Source organism: Mytilus edulis, chromosome 13, assembly GCF_963676685.1.
Source record: "Mytilus edulis chromosome 13, xbMytEdul2.2, whole genome shotgun sequence".
Taxonomy (NCBI): domain Eukaryota; kingdom Metazoa; phylum Mollusca; class Bivalvia; order Mytilida; family Mytilidae; genus Mytilus; species Mytilus edulis.
Genome location: NC_092356.1, coordinates 54,406,447 through 54,432,261, shown reverse-complemented (window position 1 = coordinate 54,432,261; position 25,815 = coordinate 54,406,447). Strand labels below are relative to the sequence as shown.

The window sequence follows — 25,815 nt, the reverse complement described above, 5'->3', positions numbered from 1 at the left end:
AAACTTTAGAGAATTGCTTCCAATCTTGTAAGACTAACATGTTTATAGATTTATCCCCAATTTCCTTCCTCTTTCATAACAAAACTTTGGGAAACGGAATTCCCAAACCAGTTTCAGTCCTGATTTAACAACTGATACCTTGGCAGCAAGTAATTGAATATCTCATATTAAATGCCTGTACCAAGTCACGAACAGACAGTTGTTGTCCTTCGTTCGGTGTGTTTGAGCGTTTGATTTTGCCATTTTATAAGGGACTTTTGGTTTTGAATTTTCAAGGAGTTCGGTTGTTTACTTTTTATACATCTTCATCTATCATATCATCTTATAAAAAAAAAAATCTTAATAAAAGTATAACTTTAAGCTCGTTCTATCAATATAAAAAAACACATTAGTGTGCATAATTTTTTTTCTATGAAATAGAATTTTGAAATAAATCATTTAACGCATCATGTAAATGTAGCGGAATTTGATGAGACTGTTATTAAAGTGAGAGGGTTAGTGCTATAAAACCAGGTTTAATCCACCACTTTCTACATTTGAAAATGCCTGTACCAAGTCAGTCGTTTTTGATGCGTTTTGATTTTGCCATGTGATTATGGACTTTCCAAATTGATTTTCCTCTGAGTTCAGTATTTTTGTGATTTTACTTTTTTTCATAATATGATTAAAGAAAATAAAAAGAAAACATGGTGACACCGAACTTGTGTTCTTGCTACAAGTAAAAATTAAAAATTTCTCTATTTACCCAGTGTAAATTTTGCACTAAAAGAGTTATCTCCCCTTAAATGGCTTATTTGACAAAACTGATTAAAGATTGTTCATACGACTCTACCATTTAATTCGTTTTAATTGAAATGTAAATTAAAGGAAACTGAACAATGTACGTTGTGTTCAGAAACATTTTTCACAGTTTCTGGCTTTCCATTATAAACTGGATTTAAAATTATGACATTGACCTTTCAGCGTAAAAGAAGTCATTTAAAGTGTGTCTAAGGATTTTGTCAACAGTAAAACAGTTAATATTTTTTTGTAGTTATTTAAATACTATATACACAAATTTAGATGTAAGAACGTATTGCACACAGAAAATGGTTGAATAGAATATTTAAAATATTGGATTAAAGTCATAAGAAACCTCAAATAAAAAAAATAATGCATATGTTTTTTATAACTAAATGGATAGTTTTCATTATAAAACTTATGTACATATACTTTTTTCTGAAGAAAATTCTTTAATTACTCATATTTAGAAGAAGTTTACTTTATTTTAATTGCTTCCTTCCAGCAAGCAATTCCCCCGACATATTTTCCGTATGCAAAGTGACCTCAGTGTGACCCATCTCGTAAAAATCCGGTGATCACAATACGTATGGATATCCTTAAAATAAACTATTATCTGAATTTACATGTTAAACACGTGCTCTCTTTCCATAATTTTTTATTTAGTTTTTGTCGATTGTTGACAAACAGGTGACCATCGTTAAACTTCGGCTTCAAAACACGAACTTTAATTACCTGCCATATTTTCACAACAACACTGACCGATTGAAAAAAAAAAAGACGATTATACGAAATTTACACGAAAAAAATGATAAATTCGTGCACAGAAGACTAAGTTTATAATGTTTGTATGCATTAGTTCAAGAATTTGAAGAACATCATTTTTCACCGGTCACTCGTTTCTTATTACTTTAATATAGAAAAATACTCTGTGTGTTACCCTGCACAAAAAGTAAAACTGGATCAGAAGTGGCTATTGTTAGTAGTAGCTTCTAATTAACAAAATCAATTATAATATTTATATCTTATTATATCATAATGACTTGATCGATTTTACAAGTGTAACTTAATTTTATAATTTGCGTCTAATACTGGAATATGTAATTTCTCAAGTTTCATATAAAAAATACAAAAAATACCCCCAAAAATGTTTTATATGAAAATAAAGAGAAAAAAGTACCTGGCCTCAAAAGATGCGTAGGAACATTTCCGTTTTATTTATACCATAATATGCATCATATGAGTTAATAATGTGCATTGTGCATGAGTTGTGTTTAACGGTACATGTGTGAGAATATGCTAAATTAAATGTACTCGAATTTGAAAGCTCATTAAAGATATTATTTGTTTCTTCTTTTTTAATACCGAATTTGAATAAAACTCGAAAAGTCTTCAATTGAAATGATGTATATGCTCATGGTTTATACCATTGAAGTTAAAACCAATCAGATTATTCATTTCTGGAACAAACTGACTATTCTTATTTAGTTCATTTTTTAATACAATACTATTGGCACACAACATTTTACGAGGATTCGTAAAAGTGAGCGAAAGACACTTTAGGACATTTAAACTCATGAGTCGAAAAACGATGAATTGTGTTCAATACCCGTTTTAAAATGTACAGTTACAAAATCATCAAAGATACCACGCCTACAATTTGGTACGCCAAAGACTCATTAGTGACGCTCAATTCAAAAAAGTTGAAAGGTCAAATGAATTATAAAGTTGAAGAACACGGAAACCTAAATAATTCAAATAAGGTAATATTTGCCTGCTGAGGTTAGAAAAGCCTTAGTTTTTTAATTAATCCGAAATGCCATAACATTTTCAGAAAATTACCTTTTCAATGATATTTTATGTAACTAAAGGACAAAAGAATTTAAGAAATTGTCGTAACTCTTAGCTATACACACTAAACATACCTTAAATGGATCAACTATCATAAACGATTCAACAAATGACACAATAAACGTAGTCAGCCATTCTTCAGCTTTATTCTTTCCCCACTGCATGCTGAACAGAAGAAGAAAAAACCCGGATGTAAGGACACCTAATACAAGTATACCCCATGCAAAATAAATAGCATAATGTGTAAATATTTTCTTTTGGGTGACGGTAATAATCATCTCATCATCATCTTTAATTGAACTGGTTCTGGTCCTTTTCTTTTGCGGAGTTTTACTGCTAACATTACGGAAGATAAATGTTACTAAAACTGCTGGTGGTACGGTGATAATACATCCAATAAACGACACATATATAGTCTTCAATGACAGTCGTATGCCACCAATCTGTACCGTATCTGGAGTGACTGCATCGTCCGCACTTGATTTAAAAAACATTGCATTCGATATCATTGTCAGGAACAACGCCATCAAAATAACTGAAAGTCGTTGCACGCGAGTAAAAGCGTTCTTCTGCGGTCGAAGAAATAACGATAACCATAGATGATTTTCTGTTAGATTGATACGTGACTGCTGAGAGAGCGAAGTCTCAAAATCACATTTTTTGTTATCTATAACTGGTAATCCTCTATCAATCATACCATCGTTCATGTCTACTGCTAACCATTTGTCACAATGAAAAACAAACCTATAAAAGTATTCAAAAAATCAACCTTAGAGTATATAGAAATCAGTCTACTAAATATAATAAATCATCATGAATAAGTTTCAATCGTAGTTTGACGATGTTCAAATCTTGATTAAGTCATGCAGAACACACATATCAAGACATCAAACAAAACCGGGAGATCGCATGGACCACAAACAGAGCGAAACGAGGTACACTTCTACTGCCAAGCAAGCACCACCTTAAACACGAATCCTATTTCAGTCAAAACGGTGAAATGAACCCAGAAGTATCATATAAGTCACTAATTGGGTATCAATAATACTCTGCTTTTTCAGTTCCATTTTGAATGTGTGATTAACAATTTTTACATATTAGTATGTTCTACAGTAACTTATAAAATCATACGTATTATATTAAACCGATAATTTGTGAGAGGCAAATATTTGCTTAATTTATAAACATGCATGTTACAATCAGTTGCATAATGAAAATAACACTGCGTCCAAAAGAGCTTTTATAGATTTCCCCCCACCAGGAACGCAAAATACTAAAAGTCTGAATTCCAACGATTCATGAGACAAAAACACGAGAGAGCTACATAACAAGAGGGCGCTAAAAAAGCCAAATTCATCTTAGATCAGATTTGCATGAGGCAGTTCTTATATTCTTATATAATAGGTTTGATTCATATTATTTCTACTAACAGAAAAGTCTTTTAATATACGCCGATTCCTAACGTTAAACACATGTTTTATAGGCAAACGCGAATCCTACATCCTAGAACTGACAAGGTTGTTGTGTTCGATTTGACCTTTCTCAAGATAAAGTCTTTTTCGCTCCGAACATTGTTTGATCCCACCCAGATAAATGACGCATAAATAACACTAAATAACGTTTTTTTAACACCAAATATTTTGACAGATAGATAAAGGAGGGCATCAAGCTGATGTTATTTGTATGCCTTCCTTAGATTTAAAAAAAAGACTTGCAACTTTAATGACATTGATATTCTAGTCGAATGGTTTATGTACCAAAGCTAAGATTCTGGTCTTCCTATTCTGTTCTGATATTGCTACTGTGGATTCATTACTATTCGTTTGATATCAATTTTCGTGGTTATCGTGGGTACAGGTGAACCACGAATTTAAATGTTCAACGACATACAGATTTTCTATTAGGTTGTAAGCAGACTATGGCAAAACCATGAAATCAGATATCCACGAAAAGGCAAGATTTCTGCAATCCACGAAAATTGGTACCCACGAAAATTAACGAATCCATAGTATTCTAAATCGATCTCAAGGAACAACAACCAAATGAAAGGAACACATTATAAGTTATGTGGGTCAACCGCTCGTCTTTTTTTTTTTACCTTAATCAAGAACTCAACGTTTTATAGTCAAGGATGAATAAATAAGTCAGTACTGAATGAGCCATATTATAAATAAAATAACATAAAAAGAATGGCCAAATCCGTAAGATTAACTTTGTCTGAGCAATATAAGTGCATGCAATCATATAATCAATTCAATTACTTGTTATAAAATTAACGGTATCAATTTTCTTGCACCAGATGAAACATGTAACATGCTTGAAGGTAACTGCAAGCATTGTTAATAATGTATAGATAAAAGGAAATTAGTATTTTGCTATATCTTAATTTGTTTTTGTCATTTATGGAATTGATAGCAGATCTTTCTTATTTATTTCTTTTAAAATGTTGTTTTGATCGTTGTCTTTAACCAAAGACGTTGTTTTGCTGTTGCGTGGACGTTAACGGTACATTTCTTCTAATTCATAAAACAGGATCTTTAGGACCAGTGGTAATTATAAGTCAACAGTAGAAATATTATTGTTCTCACCTTTGGTTAGTTTGGACATCTGTTATACTAATCTTATGTAGAAACCATGAATTAGTTTTTCCTTCTCCAGTATTGTCATGCCAAACCCGCAAATATGACAAGTCACCTAAACACTTGGATGTAGACATCACTAAATAAACCACACTGCTGGTCTGGAACCCCTGTAATTTTAATATATATTCAAAACTTATCAAAACAGTTTTGTTAACACAAAAGCATGGACACAATCTATCCTGTCTTCAATTTGTCAATTGTTTCTTTTTTTGTCTTTGGTTCTCAGAAATAAAATAAAAGTGTAAATATGATTAAGCCACTAGATAATCCTTGAACTCGTAAATTAATATGTATCAATTAACTCTCATTGTCTCGATGTCGGTTGACTCGAAATTTCGTATAAGTCGAAATTGTCCTGAATTTTGTTCCATATACTATTTCGACTATTAATTAGTCAAATTGGATGATTCAAAATTTTTGTTGTCTCGAACCAAATTTACGGTCTAAAGGTTATCATAAAGTAAAATAACAAATATACCGAAATACTAAAAAATCAAAACGGAAAGTCCCTTAACAAATGGCAAAATCAAATTCTCAAACATATCAAACACATTTAAATCAACTGTCATATTCCTGACTTTGTCATGCATTTCCACATGTAGAGAACGGTAAATTAAACCTGGGTTTAAAGCTAGATAAACCTCTCACTTGTATGACAGACGCATACAAGCATTTTAATTGTATTAGATCAAACTTATACACATATGTCAAAACTTGACCTCGGCAATTTAAATGGATTGCAGAGTTTGTTTGACAGTACACATGTTATTAAATTTCGGGTCAATGACCACTGTGATGATTTATAATATCATAATAAACTAGATATCATTGAGATGGGAGCCATCTCTGTGGGCCCCGCTGTGAATAATGTGCATTAAAAAATTGTATCTTTACCATAGGACATGGGTTTGTCAACTGAAATCAAAGTTTTTGACCTTGACCTTTGACCTAGGAAGTTGTAAATAAATTATGACACACCCTTTGGTGTTGGTTTATAAACATGTCAAGTATAAACTTTGAAATGATAACGGTTCTCAAGATATAGAGCGGACACGATCTTTACCATAGGACATGGGGTTGTCAACTGAAACCAATGTTTTTGACCTTGACCTTTGACCTAGGAAGTTGCACATAAATTATGACACACCCTTTGGTGTTGGTTTATATACATGTCAAGTATAAACTTTGAAATGATAACGGTTCTCAAGATATAGAGCGGACACAATCTTTACCATAGGACATGGGGTTGTCAACTGAAACCAAAGTTTTTGACCTTGAACTTTGCCCTAGGCAGTCGTTCATAAATTATGACACACCCTCTGGTGTTGGTTCATATACATGTCAAGTATAAACTTTGAAATGATAACGGTTCTCAAGATATAGAGCGGACACGATCTTCACCACAGGACACAGGGTTGTCAACTGAAACCAAAGTTTTTGACCTTCACCTTTGACCTAGGAAGTTTTACATACATCATGACACATCCTCTGGTGTTGGTTAAAATGGATGTCAAGTATAAACTTTGAAATCATAACGGTTTTTAAGATATAGAGCGGACACAAAGTTAAAGTGTTACGGACGGACGGACGGACGGACGGACGGACAGACGGACGGACGGACAGACGGACGGACGGACGGACAGACTGATCACTATAGGGCGACCCGCCTTAGTCGGCGGGGCCCTAATTATGGTCAGTACGTGAATAAAAATTACATATGAGTAGAGTTTTTGAGTGTACAAGAATTCAAAGAATTCTTATCGTTGTCTACCTTATAAAGAAGCTTTTACGAACTCGATTAAAGACTTTAAAAATCCATGTTTTCTATACGAACTAAACTCTGATATCCTACGGTCTAAACCAGTCATAAAAGGCCGTCAGGCGTTAAAGCAATCCCGGACTAACATAACTGCAAGCTTGACCGTAGAATCAGTTGCGAGCTAGATGAACAAACGTTATGTAATAATTGTATCCTAACGGTTTTCATGTGAGAATGAAAAGGTTTATATGGCAATGGTACATTGTAAAACAAATATGGATTATATTAAGGCTTTAAATTTTTTTTTGAAAAACACGACGTTTTTTTAGTGGCATTTAAAATCATAAATGAACGGGGTGACAAGTTTACGGTAAAAAAAACCCGAGAAATCAATAGACGAACAACAGTCAACATAAAACATTTAAAAATAAACTAAAAGACAAAGACTGAGCAACAAAGACCCCCGTGTGATTAAAGACTGAGCAACAAAAACCCCCGTGTGATCAAAGATGAGCAACAAAGACCCCCGTGTGATCAAAGACTGAGCAACAAAGACCCCTGTGTGATCAAAGACTGAGCAACAAAAAAACCCTTGTGATCAAAGACTGAGCAACAAAGACCCCTGTGTGATCATAGACTGAGTAACAAGGACCCCCGTGTCATTAAAGACTGAGCAGCAAAGACCCCCGTATGATCAAAGACTGAACAACAAAGACCCCCGTGTGATCAAAGACTGAGCAACAAAGACCCCCGTGTGATCAAAGACTGATCATGAGCAACAAAGACCCCCGTGTGATCAAAGACTGATCATGAGCAACAAAGAACCCCGTGTGATCAAAGACTGAGCAACAAAGACCCCCGTGTGATCAAAGACTGAGCAACAAAGCCCCCGTGTGATCAAAGACTGAGCAACAAAAAACCCCGTGTGATCAAAGACTGAGCAACAAAGACCCCCGTGTGATCAAAGACTGAGCAACAAAGACCCTTTTGTGATCAAAGACTGAGCAACAAAGACCCCCGGGTGATTACAGGTATTTCGAAAGGTTAAATTCAGACTTGGGGTCAATTGCATTAGAATGTAATTAATTAAATTACACATCACATTGCAAAAATGATCAATTACACTAATTACACAGTTTTTGAAATGTAATTAATTAAATTACAACCACTTTACTAAAGTAATTTATTAAATTACACATTACATTGTACCATATTTTTTAAGCAATATACGTCTAACCTGTGTAAAAATATTCTTGTAAGCTTACAACATAATTTTAGTGTTGCATTTAATCATCATTAGTAGTTTTAATGTTTTGTCATTTAGTCTGTATCTCTCTGGTCAGAACACTTTGCAAGCAGTTTTAAATAGTCTTTCGACAGGAGCTGATGTGACAGGTATTGCTAGATCATAAGATGGTTGATAGAAGAGGGTATTCGTTCCTATGAACTTACCAATACATTAAGGAGTAAGAAGTAATTTAATTAAACGTAATTTTTCATACTAAATTTATCAAATCACTATCATCAAAGTAAAACTGTCCATTAGGTATACACAAAACTAATAATTTCATTCAGACAGGTTACGTTGTAGTTTTTCGTTGAATATACGAAATAAAATCTGACTATATGACAATAGGAGACATTATTTTAACAATTTCATTTGAATTTTTGTTTTTTTAATTCCTAATATTCAATATCTATTTCAATTTTATTTGAATGATTTGATTTGCATTTTGCAGTTTAGTATATTTTACTCGTATTCATAAATGAACAATATTTTCTTAGACATTGTTAAAGGTTGAAATATATTTCTTTCAAAAGTAAAAAACAATCTCAAAAAAAGATTAAAGAAAGCAATGTTTTCGTTCTTCCAAATAAGATTGTCATCTTAATATACTACCTGCTGTTCCCTACTAGTAAGTAATCTGCAACCAGTACTAAAAACATCTCCACCTAAAATGAAATAGACGTTTGAATTGGTTCCAGATCCAGGTCGAAGTCCGGTATGTACAGCTATCATATAATAGTATTCATTGGATGGTTGGTTGTCCAATAAGTATAAAGGAGTACTCTGTAGAAAATACACATTGAAAATTATTAAAATTTTGTCAAAATATCTACCCTTTTAATTCTATCTAAGAAGTTAAGTTGATTTTTAACGTATGAATATTGATTGTATCTGTCAAACACAATTTCCCAAACTTTCTTCCTCAGACCTTTCGTCATAGAAGCTTGAATCACCCCCACCCCAATCCCCCACCCCCACCCCAATTAAATACCTGTAATATTAAAAAATACCAACATATCTTACAAATATATATAGGGACAAAAAGCAACTAAAGATTTGGTTCATGGATTCGAAATTAATTCTTTAAAACCCTGTACCAAGTCAGAAATATGGTCATTATTATATTATAGTTCGTTTCTGTGTGTATTACATTTTAACGTTGTGTCGTTTGTTTTATTTTATTTTTTAGTGTAAATTCACATTGCGATAAGACGTGTCACGGTACTTGTCTATCCCAAATTCATGTATTTGGTTTTGATGTTATATTTGTTATTCTCATGGCCTTTTGTCTGATGATCGGTCCGTTTCCGTGTGTGTTACATTTTGGTGTTATGGCGTTGTTCTCCTCTTATATTTAATACGTTTCCCTCGGTTTTAGTTTGTTACCCCGATTTTCTTTTTTGTCCATGGATTTATGAGTTTTGAACAACGGTATACTACTGTTGCCTTTATTTAGTGATATTATAATGTTATAACATGTTATAGCAAATCTGAATTCTATTTCTCTCGAAGATTAATTAAAATAGATAAGGCTTGCGATTTTTTATCCCATATATATAAGTATCATGATATTTATAGTTCACGGTTAGTATATAAGTTACATTATTATTTAAAAAAAAAACAAGATTAATAACTATATAAATATTTTCTCATTAGTCTATAACCAGTACTACACACAGTAAACGTGTGCCAGGTGAGAATAATAAAGAATAACTGGAGCAATATCACCTGTAATATTGTATCTTAAACAATTCAAATAGATCACGACTGATGCCAAATGCGAACATGGTGAAGCAGGATCTTCTTACCCTTCCGCAGCACCTGAGATTACCCCCTGATTTTAGTTTTGGTATGTTGCTCAGTCTTTAGTTTTCTATGTTGGTATTTGTATACTGTTTAATTGCCTTTTGGTCATTTCTTTTTTTGCCATGAAGCTGTCACTATAGTTTCGACTTGATGTCCCTTTGGTATCTTTCTCCTCTCTTGTTATTTATATTATATTTTCCTGTACAGTATATTTGATGGTGTTTCGCATTGATTACACACACAAACAAAAACCATCTTGGAAATATTTATATTCTCACCCGTACAGCATCTTGATTGTCATATCGTCTCAGAACAAGGACAAATATGACATAGAGCACAATTAAGGCCACCATGGTACCATATACAGCTGCATTAGCAGGATCAAACTTTGACCACACAGTATTAAAGTCTATCATATTTGGAGAAGCAAATGACAGAGAAAAGATCGAACCAACCGCTGGTTCACATCGACATACAGTTTCGTTAAGCGTCGAAAATTGAAGCACCTAAAATTAAATGATAAATGTAAAATTTATAATTTTTGACAGAATGATTTTTTTCGAATACCGATTGTATTATTGCACATGTTGAACATGAAGCTAAACCAAAACCAATATTGATTTACATCCCTTTTGTATTTGTCGTACATGGCTTTTCAAAACACCAATTAACATCACTGATACAATAACTTACAAAAACAAAACCGATAAGAATTAAGATATTTCATTAACTATTTTCATTGAAATTACAAAACCGATATGTTTGGTAGCAAGTGTTTAAATATTGTTGTAAGTAAGACCCCCCCCTTCAATGTTAGGACATCCATTTTGTTTACTAAGATGACTGTACTATAAGTAGAGCAATATAAAATCATTGAAAATAGATAATGAGATTCGGATGACTAATTGAAATTAAGATTACAAAAAGAGTTTCTGTTTGATTTCATTCCACATTAACAATTGATCATGTTGATAATCTTGCAAAACATATTAAGATATCAACCAATCAAAACGATGACTAAAAAAATATAGAATTGTTTTAGTCCTGGTTACGACGGAGATATATTGTATAGATTCAGAATTCTTTTATTTGAGTTTTATCCAAAAAATTCAATAACCATGCAAGTTAACCAAACTTATTCGAAAACATGTCTGGAATTTGATGAATTTATTTTGGTTAATTGATAGCAGTTAGAGACAACAGTTAGAGACAACAGTTAGAGACAACAGTTCGAGACAACAGTTAGATTAGAAAAACTTGTATAAAAATATTGGACAAAACATTGAGTCTTTTGGAATCGATAACTCTTGGCCGATGTTGGCAATGTCTACTGAAAGGAGGATGCTGAGCAAATTGCAATTCATTCGAAGTAAACATTTGATATTTATAAAAACGTACAGAACGAAAATGTCAATGTTAGGAGATATGTGTGTAATGTGTAACGTATCAAACAGAAACTGTTGTAATTAAAGTATTGCAGTTGTAGGTTATGCTCAATACCTATATGACCTATGAAAAAGCTTACTCACAAATGTTTTCAAAATTATATATAGATAACCATATTATTCAACACTTAAAATGGTGTCACATTGAACACAGCACTGGTCGTCATATCCGTCATCAGTGAACTTTAGTGAGACAAAACAATTTATTAATGAGTTTCTTATTTAAATTTTACCAAGTTGAATGTCTCTATTGTAAAGGGCTATCCTGTTTTGAAGTATAGATAAAATATCCGAAATATTCTAAGTGGTATTAAAAATTACATTTTTTTTTTACATCGGACATGTCGGATAAAGCGGATAAAGTGGCGTTTTAATTTGTCCTAGTGAAAAGATAGTTTGAATGTTTCTTTTGTTTTAGAAATCTCAATATAATCAATCACTTAAAAAAGAGTAATAAAACTGTTTTCAAATGATCTTATAAATTAAACTTATAATATTACTAATGACAATTAATGTATACCGAATAGTTTACTGTGTGCTTAATCTTACCGAGCATCCATTTGAAGTCCAAGTAGTTGAATTTGGATCATAAACCATACAACTGGTCGTCACAATGGCCAAGCTGACGTTTGTTGTTGATATGTCAGTATAATTTACTCCGGACAATGATATAGTTTCATTCCGGCTAGCACTTCGTCGATGCCTTGTATTCGAATCGGAACCATTGGATGTTAAATCAGCTAAAACATAGTTTTAAATCTCAAGAATAATTGAAAGAACGGCATGGACATTTGAATTGTTACTTGTATCAATACAATTGGATTTATTTGTATACTGGCTTGTACATGTATATTAAATGTAAAACATGAATCTCAATATTTCCAATGTCAATACGGTCTGGTAACTAATCTTTGTTATTTGGTTAAATGTATATTTTGGTTTGTGTTCTGAAGTGATTTATCTATTTATATATCATAGTTTTAAACAATCGTTTTTGCAAAACATCCATCCATCACGCTTTCCGAATACCCCCCAAAAAAACGTACAAAGAACTCTGTGGATTTCTTTAGCGCTAGGTCTATTCTATGAACGAATGAGACGAATGTTTGTTCTGAATATATGTTGTTTTGGAAAGATCTTGATCCAATGTACAATCGAGAGCATGCAAATTATATAGAATATATTGTCTAGAGTAATCCTCAATGGGCACACTCAATATTTCGTATATGATTTAGAACAATATGTTTTGAATAAGATGTTATCAAGTATACTAGACTAAAGTAACTGATTTAAAATAAGATGTCTGGAGAAACTTTCATTAGGTATACTCGAGACCAACTTGATTAACTAGAACAATTTGTCTTGAATACCTTTCATCGAGCACACTCGATACATGTACCAAGCATATGATTTATAATAACTTATAGAGTGTTAATTTCGTTGTTTGGATTTATCTTCGTTAACTCTCCCTCGAGACAAGGCATATGATATACTAGTAGAAGAACTTTGGGTTTGTGGTGCTCGGTCTGTAGTTTTCTATGTTGTGTTTTGAAGACTGTTATTTATCATCTGACCATTTTTTCACTATTTTGTTTTTGCAATGACATTGCAAGTTCGTTTTCTACGTATGAGCTTGACTATCCTTTAAAATATAACGCCTCTCATGTCTTGAGTAATCTTCAACGGACACACTCTAGATTTAGAATAGTTTGTCTGTAGACATGTTCACCAGGTTCATTCAAAACAAAGTAGATGATTAAAACCAAATTGTTTATCGTATGATACTTGAACACAGAAAACAGAAAGCAACAACCAAAATAAATAAACAGTGTTTGTGTTGTTACGTTGTTGTCCAATTGACTTAAATTTCATGCGTGCATACGAGCCATTCATATGTAATCTCTATACCCTCTGCTTTTTTTTTACTTTTGTTTTAAACCTTCTGTTAGCATATGCATGATTATCTTATGGATGGCTTTTCTGTTGTAGGACCGCTTGTTGTCATTCACGTCTATATATGATGTTATATTTGTTATTCTCATAGGATTTTGTCTAATGCTTAGTCCGTTTCTGTGTGTGTTACATTTTAATGTTGTGTCGTTGTTCTCCTCTTATATATAATGCGTTTCCCTCAGTTTTAGTTTGTTATCCCGATTTAGTTTTTTGTCTATGGATTTATGAGTTTTGAACAGTTGTATACTCCTGTTGCTTTTGGGGGGTAAAAAATGTCGGAAAACACCCGATTTACAGCAATTTTTAACAAGTTATTATATACATTCAAGTTTCAAGCTTTAAATAGAATATTTACTATTGAAATAGAAAACAGACACTTAAAAAGTGCAATAAGAATGAATTCAATGAAATTAGTTTACCTTGTATCGGTTTTAACGCTATATAGACATCCCCTTCTTTTAAGTGATGTTCTCGTATAAACACTTTATAACCGTAAGTTTCCCTGTCAGTTACTTTGACTATTGCTTTGAAGTCAAAATTTGTCAATGACGGCTGCGATCCAGATTTAGCAAATAAGTAGTACAAATCACGTTGGTTTATTGCCTGTATTAGTTCATCATCAAGTTTGATATAAAAAATTAAAACATCTGATTCACTCCGCTTTTTCGATTTAAAGAACATCATTTGATCTTGATCTTGTGGGTCGTAGTATGGTACATGCTCAGTGAAATAGGTAACTCCTTGGTTTTTTATTTTCATTCTTAGTGGTACGTCAATCTTATTATTCTGTTCATCTTTGACAGCAATACTAATTACTTGTCCGGTAATTGTGCTAGCATTCTTTGCATGAAGAATTGGTGACGTATCAAGGACTGTTACCTTAGAATAAATATATGTCGTTCATTAAAGTATGTTTTAAGAAATTTCTCGTGTCGAAAGGTATGATACGCCATGTGACAAATACATCTACAATGGACTTATCGGGCGAATTAATTGGAAGACTCAAATTGATAAATTCAAAATCTAAACTTCAAAAATTTGAAAAAAATAAAAGATATCAAGAGGGATATTTATTTCCATTAGCATCAATCAATAAAGTTTGAAATAATAAATCTTTTAAATTATTAGAAAAGACTCATTGAATTCCAGCTACACAGGTATCCAAAAATGAGAAAAGTAAACATAAGCACATTAAAACCGTAAAACGTTACGATGAAGATCCGTTATTTTTTCTGATTTGTGAGAAGACATAAAATGTTATGTATAAATTTATATTTATATTTATTGATTTTATGTATTATGCACAAAATAAAGTATAATACTGCAATTTACGGGAGCCTGTTGTTCAGTGGTTATCGTTTGTTAATGTGGTTCATAAGTGTTTCTCGTTTTTCGTTTTTTGTATAGATTAAACTGTTGGTTTTCCTGTTAGGATTGTTTTACAATATTAATTTTGGGGCTCTTTATAGCTTGGTGTCCAGTGTGAGCCAAAGTTCTGCGTTGAAGGCCGTTTTTTGGCCAGTAATTGTTAACCTTTTATATATTATGACTTGTATGGAGAGTTGTTTCATTGACACTAACACCACATTTCCTCATTTATTAATATATTTTATTAGAAATTCTCTATGCATACCAAATAATAAATGCACACTCAGGTAATATCAGCCCAATGCTAGTAGCTAAGTAAATTGTTAAAATCATACATTCTTATAAAGAAACTAAAATAAAAGAATAGGGGAAATACACGAACATTACATACAATACTCAGGTTTGATTAAAACAAGCCCTTAAAAGACCGATTCTTAAATAACCTTGCATTTCGTTTTACTTTAGCTGGGTTGTTTTCTTCTGGGTATTGACTTTATAAATTTTTCTCATACTAAAACAGATCGGCATTTTTTCTTATCATATGCAATCATATGCAATCATGATAAAGATAAAAATGAACAATAACCTGGTTATAAAAGAACACATGCTTGTCCAGTACAAGTTAAAAATTGACAAGGTGATAATCAATATTTCAAAAATAATATCCTTTAAAAAACAGTAAATAAACGCATCATAGATACAAAGATTGAAATTTTGTTTTTGCAGCAGACGCACGTTTCGTCTACAAAAGACTCGTCAGTGTACTCGAATAAAAAAAAGATCAAATAGAGAGCAGAGCGCATTGAGAACCAATTTTTTTTCTAAAAGTGTTGCTAAATTCAGTTAAGGTAATCTAATCCTTGGGTAGAAAAGCCTTAGTATTTCGAAAATTCAAAACAATGTTAAACATTAAGCAAGAACTCAAGAGTCAATTATTTTTAAATACAAATGTGGTGATGCTCACATCGCTTTTCCAGAAATCCGTTGATAATTTATAACAGGGAAAATAATGACAAATTTATCAGGAAATATAACAAATATTTTGTAACTAATATTAAAGCAGTAGAATTGTCCGTAGATGTTCGAAAAGATCAATTCTACGAGAAGATATCTTTGAACTATAGTTTGTCTTTTTAATTTCTTATATTTGCAGTGGTGTTGTTCGTTTTTCTTTCATAACCAAAAGCATTCGGATCCCCGTGTCATTTTTCTAAAACAAATAACCACAAAGTACCCTGTATCAGTAGTTTCCTAATAAGCAGCAATTAATAAATTGATCATTTGCTCAAATCAATACGACTATGTTATTGAAAATGCTTTAAATCGTATTTGTTAACCGACCTTGTAATGCAAAAGAATGTTTGTAACAAAATGAGATACCTGAAGATTTATGTTTGTATCATCACTAACATTGGCCAACAACTCATTGTCAAACTGTAAGGACATTCCTTTCCTGTAGACTTCTGATTTATTATTCAGAAATACTTCTTTACTGTCTTTATCAAGACTCAGAAAAACTCCTGTTGTATTTATTACTTGTTCCCCTTCCCCAGAACTTGTTGTAGTTGATGTCATGTCTAATGCTTCTGCCATAGATTCAATCAGGTCCTCTGCACTACCTTTTGTCTGAAAATAAAACAGATGATGCTGAGAAGAAATTGCTTTTTCATTTCGAGAATATGTGCTTACACGTAAATGTTTTTTTATGCATTTTGCCAATCAAGTGTCACCAGACCTTGTTTAGATAGGGATCTAACTTCTTCTCAAAAGTTTACCCTTTTGCACAACGCAGTCAGGCTAGATTGTTTTCTACAAATACAAATAATTAAATGTTTTGTTGGTCTCTAGCATCACTGAAGAATCATGAGTTGTCGAAACGCTCATCTTGGGCAGAAAATTTGGTATCGTTAATGTTATAATAACTGGTAGCCTATTCCTTACTAACTTCAGTACTTTGATAGATTTATAACATCATTACCAACAGCACCAGAAAAGTATGTATCGAAAGAGTATTTGCCTTTAGCTCATGGAAACGAAAGGAAACACATGTCCCAAGTTGAGTCAATAGATACAATACGTCTTTGTTTTCGATAGGTAAAATTAAGATTAAGTACGCGATGTAGTTTTTTTCCAATGTATATCATGTTGTTTCGTTTTGAGTTTTCCCAAATTCAGTTTATAAATTACATTTATATATTTTTTATTTGTTCATAGTGTTGTTTGTATTTTTCGCAATTATTTCCCTAGATATTTTTATCTCTTTACTTTGGCTTTCATCATGTTTATGTCTCTTAAAATGTATTTGTTATAAAACATATTACACCTTTTATAATTAACAGTTCTAATCAGATTTGATATTTAAAGCTAAGATATAATGACTTGATCGAAAACTATTTTCGTTTTAATAAAAGCCATTTATGCTGCTTACAGCTTCTGCCATTTCCTTTTGCTTTTTCCTAATTTTTTCCTTATTTTTATAACACCTTTGAACCAATTCATCAAATGTTATCTGATCTTCTTGTTCGTCAGGATGCTGAATGAAGTATTCCCTGAAGTCGTCTTCCACATCCTCTACTTTTAATTCTTTCTCCAAATTTTCTGAACCTGCAGTCTTCCAAAAGCTTAGAGTGTCAGATATACCACTCACCATCTCTGAAAGAAACAAACGGGTATCAGTGTGGTCTACAGCTAATTTTTGATACACCCGTTGAAGAACTCGGTAAACAGGAAGTTGAGGACCAATGTCAAAAATGTATCAGATAGTATAGCATTTTCTCATGAAACTTCATAACCGAATTCAGGAAAATACAATTTGTATATACCAAGATTGATGTTATGGAAGCTTAGACATGACTATTATGGTTTAAAATATATAACTATTCAGTAAACTGGAAGTTGATGACCGATACATCTATAAAAAGAATCACGTAGTAAAAGTTGCATTTTTGTAAATAAAGACAATGCAATTTCACAAAGAAACTAATTTACGGCTATGCTTAAACTGTGCCATTTTTATTATGAAGTTTTTTAAAAATTATATCTTAGAATGGAAAGTGTATATGCACTACAATTTTTTTAAAGGTGAAACATAGGGCTGTGCAGTATAAATTCAACATGTGCACAGTTTAAGCAAAGCCGTAAATTAGTTTCTTTGTGAAATTGCATTGTCTTTATTTACAAAAATGCAACTTTTACTACGTGATTTTTTTTATAGATGTATCGGTCATCAACTTCCAGTTTACTGAATAGTTATATATTTTAAACCATAATAGTCATGTCTAAGCTTCCATAACATCAATCTTGGTATATACAAATTGTATTTTCCTGAATTCGGTTATGAAGTTTCATGAGAAACATGCCTCAAACTTCTTAGAGTTGAAACGTATACTAAAATTCTGTACTACCCCTCCCTTCACTAAGGGTCTTCCTCCGAATTCAATTTGGTCGCTTTCAATGTGTTCTTATACTGGAAACATTCTCATGTTTTGTCTTCACGAGATGAATCATAAAGATCATAACTTTGAACCAGTGGATAAATCAAATTATTTTAGGAATGACTGTAATTGTATTTTCTGTCTCTGATGAAATAACAAAAAAAAATTGGTGCACACTAGATAACGCGTTTGACTTTATAACTGTTACGCTTTAAGGTCCTCAAGGTTATGTGAATGTGTGATCAGTGAACAAGATTTTATCAGTTTCATGATTGATTAATGGTGTTTTAACGCCTCTTTTAAGCGCCACTTTTGGGCTATTTCTTGGTCCCAAGTTTTTATTGGTGGAGGAAGCCGGAGTGCCCGGAGAAAAACCACCGACCTTCGGTAGGAAAACTGACAACCTTAGTTAATTAAAATAAGACCCGCACGAGCAGGGTTTGGACTCACGACCTCAGTGTTGACTGGCTAGTGATTACAGTAGTAGACCACTTGGCCACCAATGCCCCCTATTTACATACTAGTATACAGTTCAAAAATTATTATATACATGGTAATGAAATAAATTTAATCAATGATACATGTCCCTTGAAGACTGCAAAATAATTATGTCAATGGTCGCCAAAATTCTAAGACTATTTCCATGTGCCAAAAAAAAGATCCCCTTACTTTGAATTTATAAACAAAAATTTAATCCCCCTTTTTCACTTACAGAAACAAAAACTTGATCCTACCTACATTTTGACCAAACCCTCCCAGGTTAAAAATGAGAAGTCCCTTAATTGTCTTTTCTTTTTCATACAATAGAAAATAAAAAAATAAAATCACAATTATGACCTAAGTATATTGTTTTGCATACATCTTTTTAAAACTTGTCGATTTCTATGTTTTGAACTATGTTTGATGACGGACCTGGTGAATAGTAGTTTTGATATTATCTTTAATGATATCTCTTTTTTTTAAATGATAATTTAAATAAAAAAAGTTCCAGCAATGAATAATAATAAAATGTTTAATATTATTTTATATTTTATATTATTATTTGTAAGTGGTTAACCTTTTTCTCCTTTCGATGGTTGATATTTGTTGTTTTGTTTTCTTATTTCAGCCGAATCAATATGTTAAGCTGCCTTTACCAATGATTAATTAAAGCATTGTATTTTTAAAATGAAACTTATGCAAGTAAACAAACAAACCATGTATTGCTTTCTCCGAGCTTAAAATGTCTTTTGCAGGCCGTGGTTGATTTTTTGTTCTTTTGAGTATGTTCTTCATCACCTTCCTTAAATTCTTTGAAACCTTTTTCTAAAAAGAAAATTTGTTCTAACTTTACCCACTGTAATGTGACTTGAACCTGGCATATTTTACAAGATTTATAAACTAGACGCTATTAAGGGCCTGTGTCGATCAACTTGGTGTATGTGCATATTCAACAAAGGACACTCTCCAACATTGTAGACGAAAATAGAAATCATGACAAAAAGTTCTATTTTATTGTTCTTCTATTGTTGATCATTTTGTCTGTTTGGTTGCTCTCTTTTTTCCTTAGTTTTTGCTACAAAAAAACCCAAAAGAAAGTACCCAAAAAATCCTTATTTAAGGGTAATCGTTCCTATAAAAAGTGACAGTCAACTACCTATATCAGCAAAATTTGACTTGTTAGTAGATCATGTAAATCTTGCCTTGCTGATAATTTTTCGTGATTTAGATAATTTATGCACATAACATAGTTTAAACATCTCCCTAGATAGAGTCAACTGGCTTGTAAGCGTTGTGTAATTTCAGAATTGATCTGGAATGGAATAATTGGCGATAAAGTGAATTTGGGAAGATTTCCTTGCTCTTCAAAGTCTGTTCCCCATTACTAAGAATTCGAATCTATACGTTTCAATATACATTTTCTGTAAAAGTATTTCGTTTGAACCCATGCTTACATTCTTTTTAAATCAAACAAAATCCAATTTAACTATATTGGAATACCTACGGATGTTTTATCAGTAAATAGAGCCTTGTTAGAAATTATTGTCTTGACAGCCTTAGCCACAAATCCAGCGTCTTCAGAATTTAATCCCATTTTAGAATTTTCATCTGGTGTTTTTTCGTCCATTATAGTGACCATAGTTTCTGTTGACTTTGAAAATAAATTTGTTATATATTAAGCTTAGCATATCTTCTAGCATTTCGAAATAATTCTACATAGAACAAGAGGTAAACTAAGATAAAATCAATATTTTGTCACTGAAATTGTAAAAAAAGTAACACTATTTAGTCCTTTCAAAACTATGCTAATGGTATTGATAAATAAAATGATAGTAAAGTGAAGAAACAACAGACACGGCTTCCTCCGTTTCAATTTTAAATTAATTCCACGGATTTGACATGATCTTAAGGTCATAATCTATAACAAACAAGAAAATTTTAATTTCGAAATTATACATTTTCCCCCACTTTTGTAGCAATATGCCAACTTCACCTGCATATGTGATTTACATTTCCAAACTCATTCGGTATTCAAGAAGTTACCCAGACTTTATAAAACATCGTCAGTGTCTGAGCAGAAAGTTAAAGAATCAGGGTTATGTCAAAAAACGACTCGTCCTTTATTAAAAAAGTTCATCAGTAGATACCAAAATCTCATAATACATGCTGGTCTTGAATTTTATATTCTAGGTACTAACGTTGTTTATCATCTTAATAACGTGTTGTAGTTTTCCTTTATTTGTTTTAGTCAATTATTTATCTTCACTGTTTAGTTAATTTTTGGCAATATCCTTTTGGCATGGTTTGGAACTTATACAATTCGCTAATGTGATGATTTGCTGTGGTCATTTTCTGTACTGTTGTCGTTAATTTTTGCGTTTGTGCTTTGTCTATATGCCATGTTGTTGTTCCTTGATGACATATTTTGTTGTTTTTAATGGTGATTTGGATTAAGGCACAATTTTGACTGCTGTGTCCCTACTTTTGACATTTTTACATATTGTGTATGTTTGTTTTGTTCAAACATTGATGTCAATAGTATTGAACAACGTCATACAAGTGAAAGGTTTAGCTTGCTATAAAACCAGGTTTTAATCCACCTTTTTTTCTGCATAAGCAAATGTCTGTTCTAAGTCAGGAATATTACAGTTGTGTTCCATTCTATTGATGTATTTAAGTTTGTGGTATTTCCATTTGATAAGTGACTTATCGGTTTAGATTTTCATTGGAATGCGGTATTTTTGATATTTTACATTTTAAGTCAAGCAACAGTACACAAAATACAACATAGAAAACATAAGACTGAGGAAAGCAACACGAAACCAACCAAAAACCCTTATTCTCCCAGTAATAGATTACCTTAGCCGTATTTGGCACAACTTTTTGGAATTTTGGATCCTCAATGCTCTTCAACTTTTTACTTGTTTGGCTTTATAAATATTTTGATATGAGCGTCACTGATCAGTTGATGAGTCTTATGTAGACGAAACGCGCGTCTGGCATACTAAATTATAATCCTAAAATTTACTAAGAGATGACTACAACTCCACCTCTTATAACTCTTGGTTTAATAGCAAACCTCTATAAAAGAAATCATGATAGGAAATGCAAGCCCGCAAGGTATTATTTAGGATTTAGAATTTTTTATTTAGAATCAAAACATAAATTTTGAATTAAAATGGAGGTTTGTCTCGTTTGTCAATTTATGATATTATAGCAAAGTTACAAATCTGGTATAAGAAGGACACACTCAAGATTTACGCGTTATGTGGTCTTAAAATAACAAAACTTCAATTTTCTATTTTACCTTCTGAAGAAAAGATTTTGTACCAGACTGTTTCTCTCCACTATCTATGTAGTAAGCACATTTCATTGGTGTTGACATGTCAGGTGCTGTTGGTGTAGGCTATAAACACAAGTGTAGTTAAGTGAATTAATTCAATCATTTCATCCTGATATTCATTCAAATGTTAGAAAATGATTCATGACTGACCGAACGATACATATATTCAATTATGCGCTTCGGTACTTTATGTAATTTTCTATGTTGATCGACGGTCATTGGTTATTTTTATTACTTTGGTTTTAGTCTTAATTCGTTCTGTTGGGGTTTTGTTGACATTGTCTTGACACATTTTTGTTGTATGGATTTCTATTGGGTAGAAATCCGTACATTCTGTCGTAGTCAGTTCATTTAAAAGAGTATCATTATTCATTCAAAAGAGAAAATATGTAATCGGAGATTACTTCATAATAGATATGTTTTCACATCCCCCTGATTATTTCTTTGAAGTTTTCATACATCTTTAGTCAAACATTTAAGACTCTTCGATGTGTTAGACGTATTTGTCTTGTTGGGCATAAAGTGGTGGTTGATTGTGCGTAAGATTCTATTTTTAAAAGTGTTTTACGAGAGTCTAAAACAATGGTGTAATGCACAATATATAAATATCGTATTGTCCTGTTTAAAGAGTAATTATATTTGTATATCAGAACGGTAAGTCAAAGAGCGATTTTGGCATTATGATGACGATGAGACCATTTTGTATAATTTGGGGTCTGTGGCTGACAAGGCACCTTTGACCGGGGGTCATCAATTTTCATCCCTAAAGAGACATGCATTGTCGATATGCGCATCTGTGAGCAGAAAAATTGGTACCGTGACTGTTATTATTCCTCTTTATTATCACTTCCAAACTAAATATACCCACCTCTGCACTTTAAGAATGTTCATATATCTGGCAAGTGGTTGTGATCCGCATCATGGTAAGGTGAATTTAAAAGGGTCCCTTTCACTTGAGATTTAAGATTATTCAAATATTAAAAATATTTAAGATCCCAATACCTAACAAAACATGATTGTCCCTGACGTTTAACAAAAAATTGAACGATATAGCACCAGGGGTGTGTATATCTTTATTGGATATAAGGGCAATTTGTTTATGAGACTTCGTGACAGCCTCCTGTGACAGCCATTAATTGTTTTTGAATTGGTCCACCTGTTTATCTGTAGATAAGTAGAATGTACTGCAACCTATTACGACCTTCTTGTAAAGCAGTATCAAAGAATAAAATAACATGATCCTGACAAAAAAAACAGATAAAAACATGAACAGTATAACTACAGTGTGTTGGAAATATTTTAATCCAAAACTTAATAAACATGAACGCATGATACGCCCTACGTCTGGTGTGGAAGTTTAATGCAATAATCATGAATAGTTTCTGAGAAATTTTAAAGCAATAACCATACATTGTTTTTGAGATACGGCGGGACATATGAAACCCCCCTCTTTAAAAAAAAAACCAACAAAATAAATATCACTAAAATTAAATTTTGAATCATCACCAAACAATATACAGATCTTCAGATTAATATAACAAAGAAGTGTGTTACGTTTAAAGCAATATCCATAAATCATTTTTGAGATACAGCGCAACATGTAAAGAAAACTCCCTCTTTTTTTTACAAAATACTCAAAAAATCAAAAATTAAATTTTGAATCATCACCAAAAAGTAAACAGATCTTAAGATTGATATGACAAAGTAGTGTGTAAAGTTTAAAGCAATAACCATGAATCATGTTTTAGATATCGCGCGACATGTAAAAAAATCCTACCCCTTTTTTACAAAATACTCAATAACTCAATTTTTTAAAGATCTTTAGATTAATATAACTAAGAAGTGTTTAAAATCTTAAGCAGTAATCAAAAATTGTTTTTGAGATACAGTGCGTCATGTGAAAACAACACACCCCTGTTTTAGTTACAAAGTGCTGTAACTCAAAAAGTTTTAATTTCATTTTCACCAAAAAGGATACAGATAATTTAACCATCATTAGAAACAACTGTATTAAGTATCATGAAATTTGGATAAGTCGTTCTAAAGTTACAGTGCGACATATTAACAGACAGACAGACAGACAGACAGACGGATGGACGGACACCGGACATTTGTATACCATGATACATCCCGTCAAAATTTTGACGGACGTATAAAAAGGCCAAATAACTATTGAAAAGTCGGCAAAGTTGAAGTGTTATTTTAAAGTGAACATTGTCTTAATGAAATGAACCTCTGTTATTTGTTAAAACTACTGCTATTCTAAAGATCAATTTCGTTTCTGTATGAATTTCAATCAACAATCGAGCATCAAAACTTAAACGTTTCAGTGACAGCGTTAAATTCGCTTTTATAAAAGTATACTTACATCGTCCGATAATAGTACGAACATACATTTCGTTGACCAAACGTATAATGTATCGATCCTAGGGCACGAATGAAATTGTCGTCCGAATTTCGGATCAATTTATAAAAATAAAATGATCCAAAATTATATCGTTGTTAAGCGTTATAGATTTTATGTATAAATATTTATACAGTTTTCAGCAAAAGTTAGCAAAACATAACATTTATTTCGGTATCTTCCTCAGATAATGCATATTTTATGTTTTTCTTGTCGTATAACACACCGAGGGGTGGCATGATTGATCAATTGAATTGTTTCACTTATCACAATGAAGTCTGATATCATTTTATTGTGCAATTAGAAAAATAAAACTCAGTAATCTTATGACATAAACTTAAAAACAATTTTCAGTAATCTAATAACACAAACTTAAAAAATATTTAAAATTTGTTATAGAGCATTATTATATACAAATCACAGATGGGAAGTAAGTTATCATAGTAACAAATATGTAAAATAAAGGCAACAGTATTTACACCGCTGTTCAAAATTCATAAATCGAAAGAGTAAAAAAAAAATCCGGGTTACAAACTCAAACTGAGGGAAACGTATCAAATATGAGAGAGCTACGACACAACAGTGACACAACACCGATACGTAACACACACAGAAACGAACTATAATGTGACAATGGCCATTTTTTCTGACTTGGTACAGGGCATTCTATGAAAAATGGTGGGTAAAAAACGTAAATATGTTTTTTTTCAAAAGTTTAATAGATTCTTTACCACAGAAAAGCAGAGTATACTATTTCCAACAATTTGAAACGAACTTATTTATATTAATTAGCGTTCTGAATTTTGTGTGGCTAACCAATTGGTTAGAAAATGAAAAAAAATAGCATTAAATATAAGGCATATACTTTTTTGTTTGAATAACTCTTCGGGATTACAAACAACTATGAAGTGAAAGCGCGTCAAAGTATTTAATAATGAGGTAAAGGACATCTGAAAACCATTTTGATTTCCATATTATCTCTATAGTTCACGTAACAGAATTATCATTAGAAAAGTTAACACTCGGACAAAGAGATCCGTTTTTTAAAAGGATGCAGCTTTGTTAGGTAATTGTCCTAATCTGTTGGTGAATTAGCATTTGCCATTAGTACTGTAAGTATGACAAATAAAGCTTGTCTATTGGTATTTTTTTTATTACTGTCTCTTCTTAATTAAAAGTTGGTTCCTCAATGATCAAATGTTTCTCACAAAATACATTTAACAGAAATGAATGTGGCTGAAAGACGAGACTGGTTGTTATTG

At 32.0% G+C, this 25,815-nt stretch overlaps 1 protein-coding gene across 1 annotated transcript in view; it reads right to left on the bottom strand.

Moving 5' to 3' along the window:
* Positions 1-25,815, bottom strand: part of LOC139502367 (polycystin family receptor for egg jelly-like) — a 98,088-nt gene that overhangs the window by 14,367 nt on the left and 57,906 nt on the right. Inside the window, exons 12-22 of the mRNA XM_071291828.1 lie at positions 22,114-22,212; positions 20,311-20,457; positions 19,523-19,631; positions 17,321-17,544; positions 16,273-16,518; positions 13,944-14,403; positions 12,121-12,311; positions 10,405-10,632; positions 8,933-9,103; positions 5,220-5,380; positions 2,706-3,375 (exon numbers count right to left, since the gene is read on the bottom strand). Of these exons, the coding sequence (XP_071147929.1) occupies positions 2,706-3,375; positions 5,220-5,380; positions 8,933-9,103; positions 10,405-10,632; positions 12,121-12,311; positions 13,944-14,403; positions 16,273-16,518; positions 17,321-17,544; positions 19,523-19,631; positions 20,311-20,457; positions 22,114-22,212 (2,706 nt within the window). The remainder of the gene's footprint in view (positions 1-2,705; positions 3,376-5,219; positions 5,381-8,932; positions 9,104-10,404; positions 10,633-12,120; positions 12,312-13,943; positions 14,404-16,272; positions 16,519-17,320; positions 17,545-19,522; positions 19,632-20,310; positions 20,458-22,113; positions 22,213-25,815) is intronic.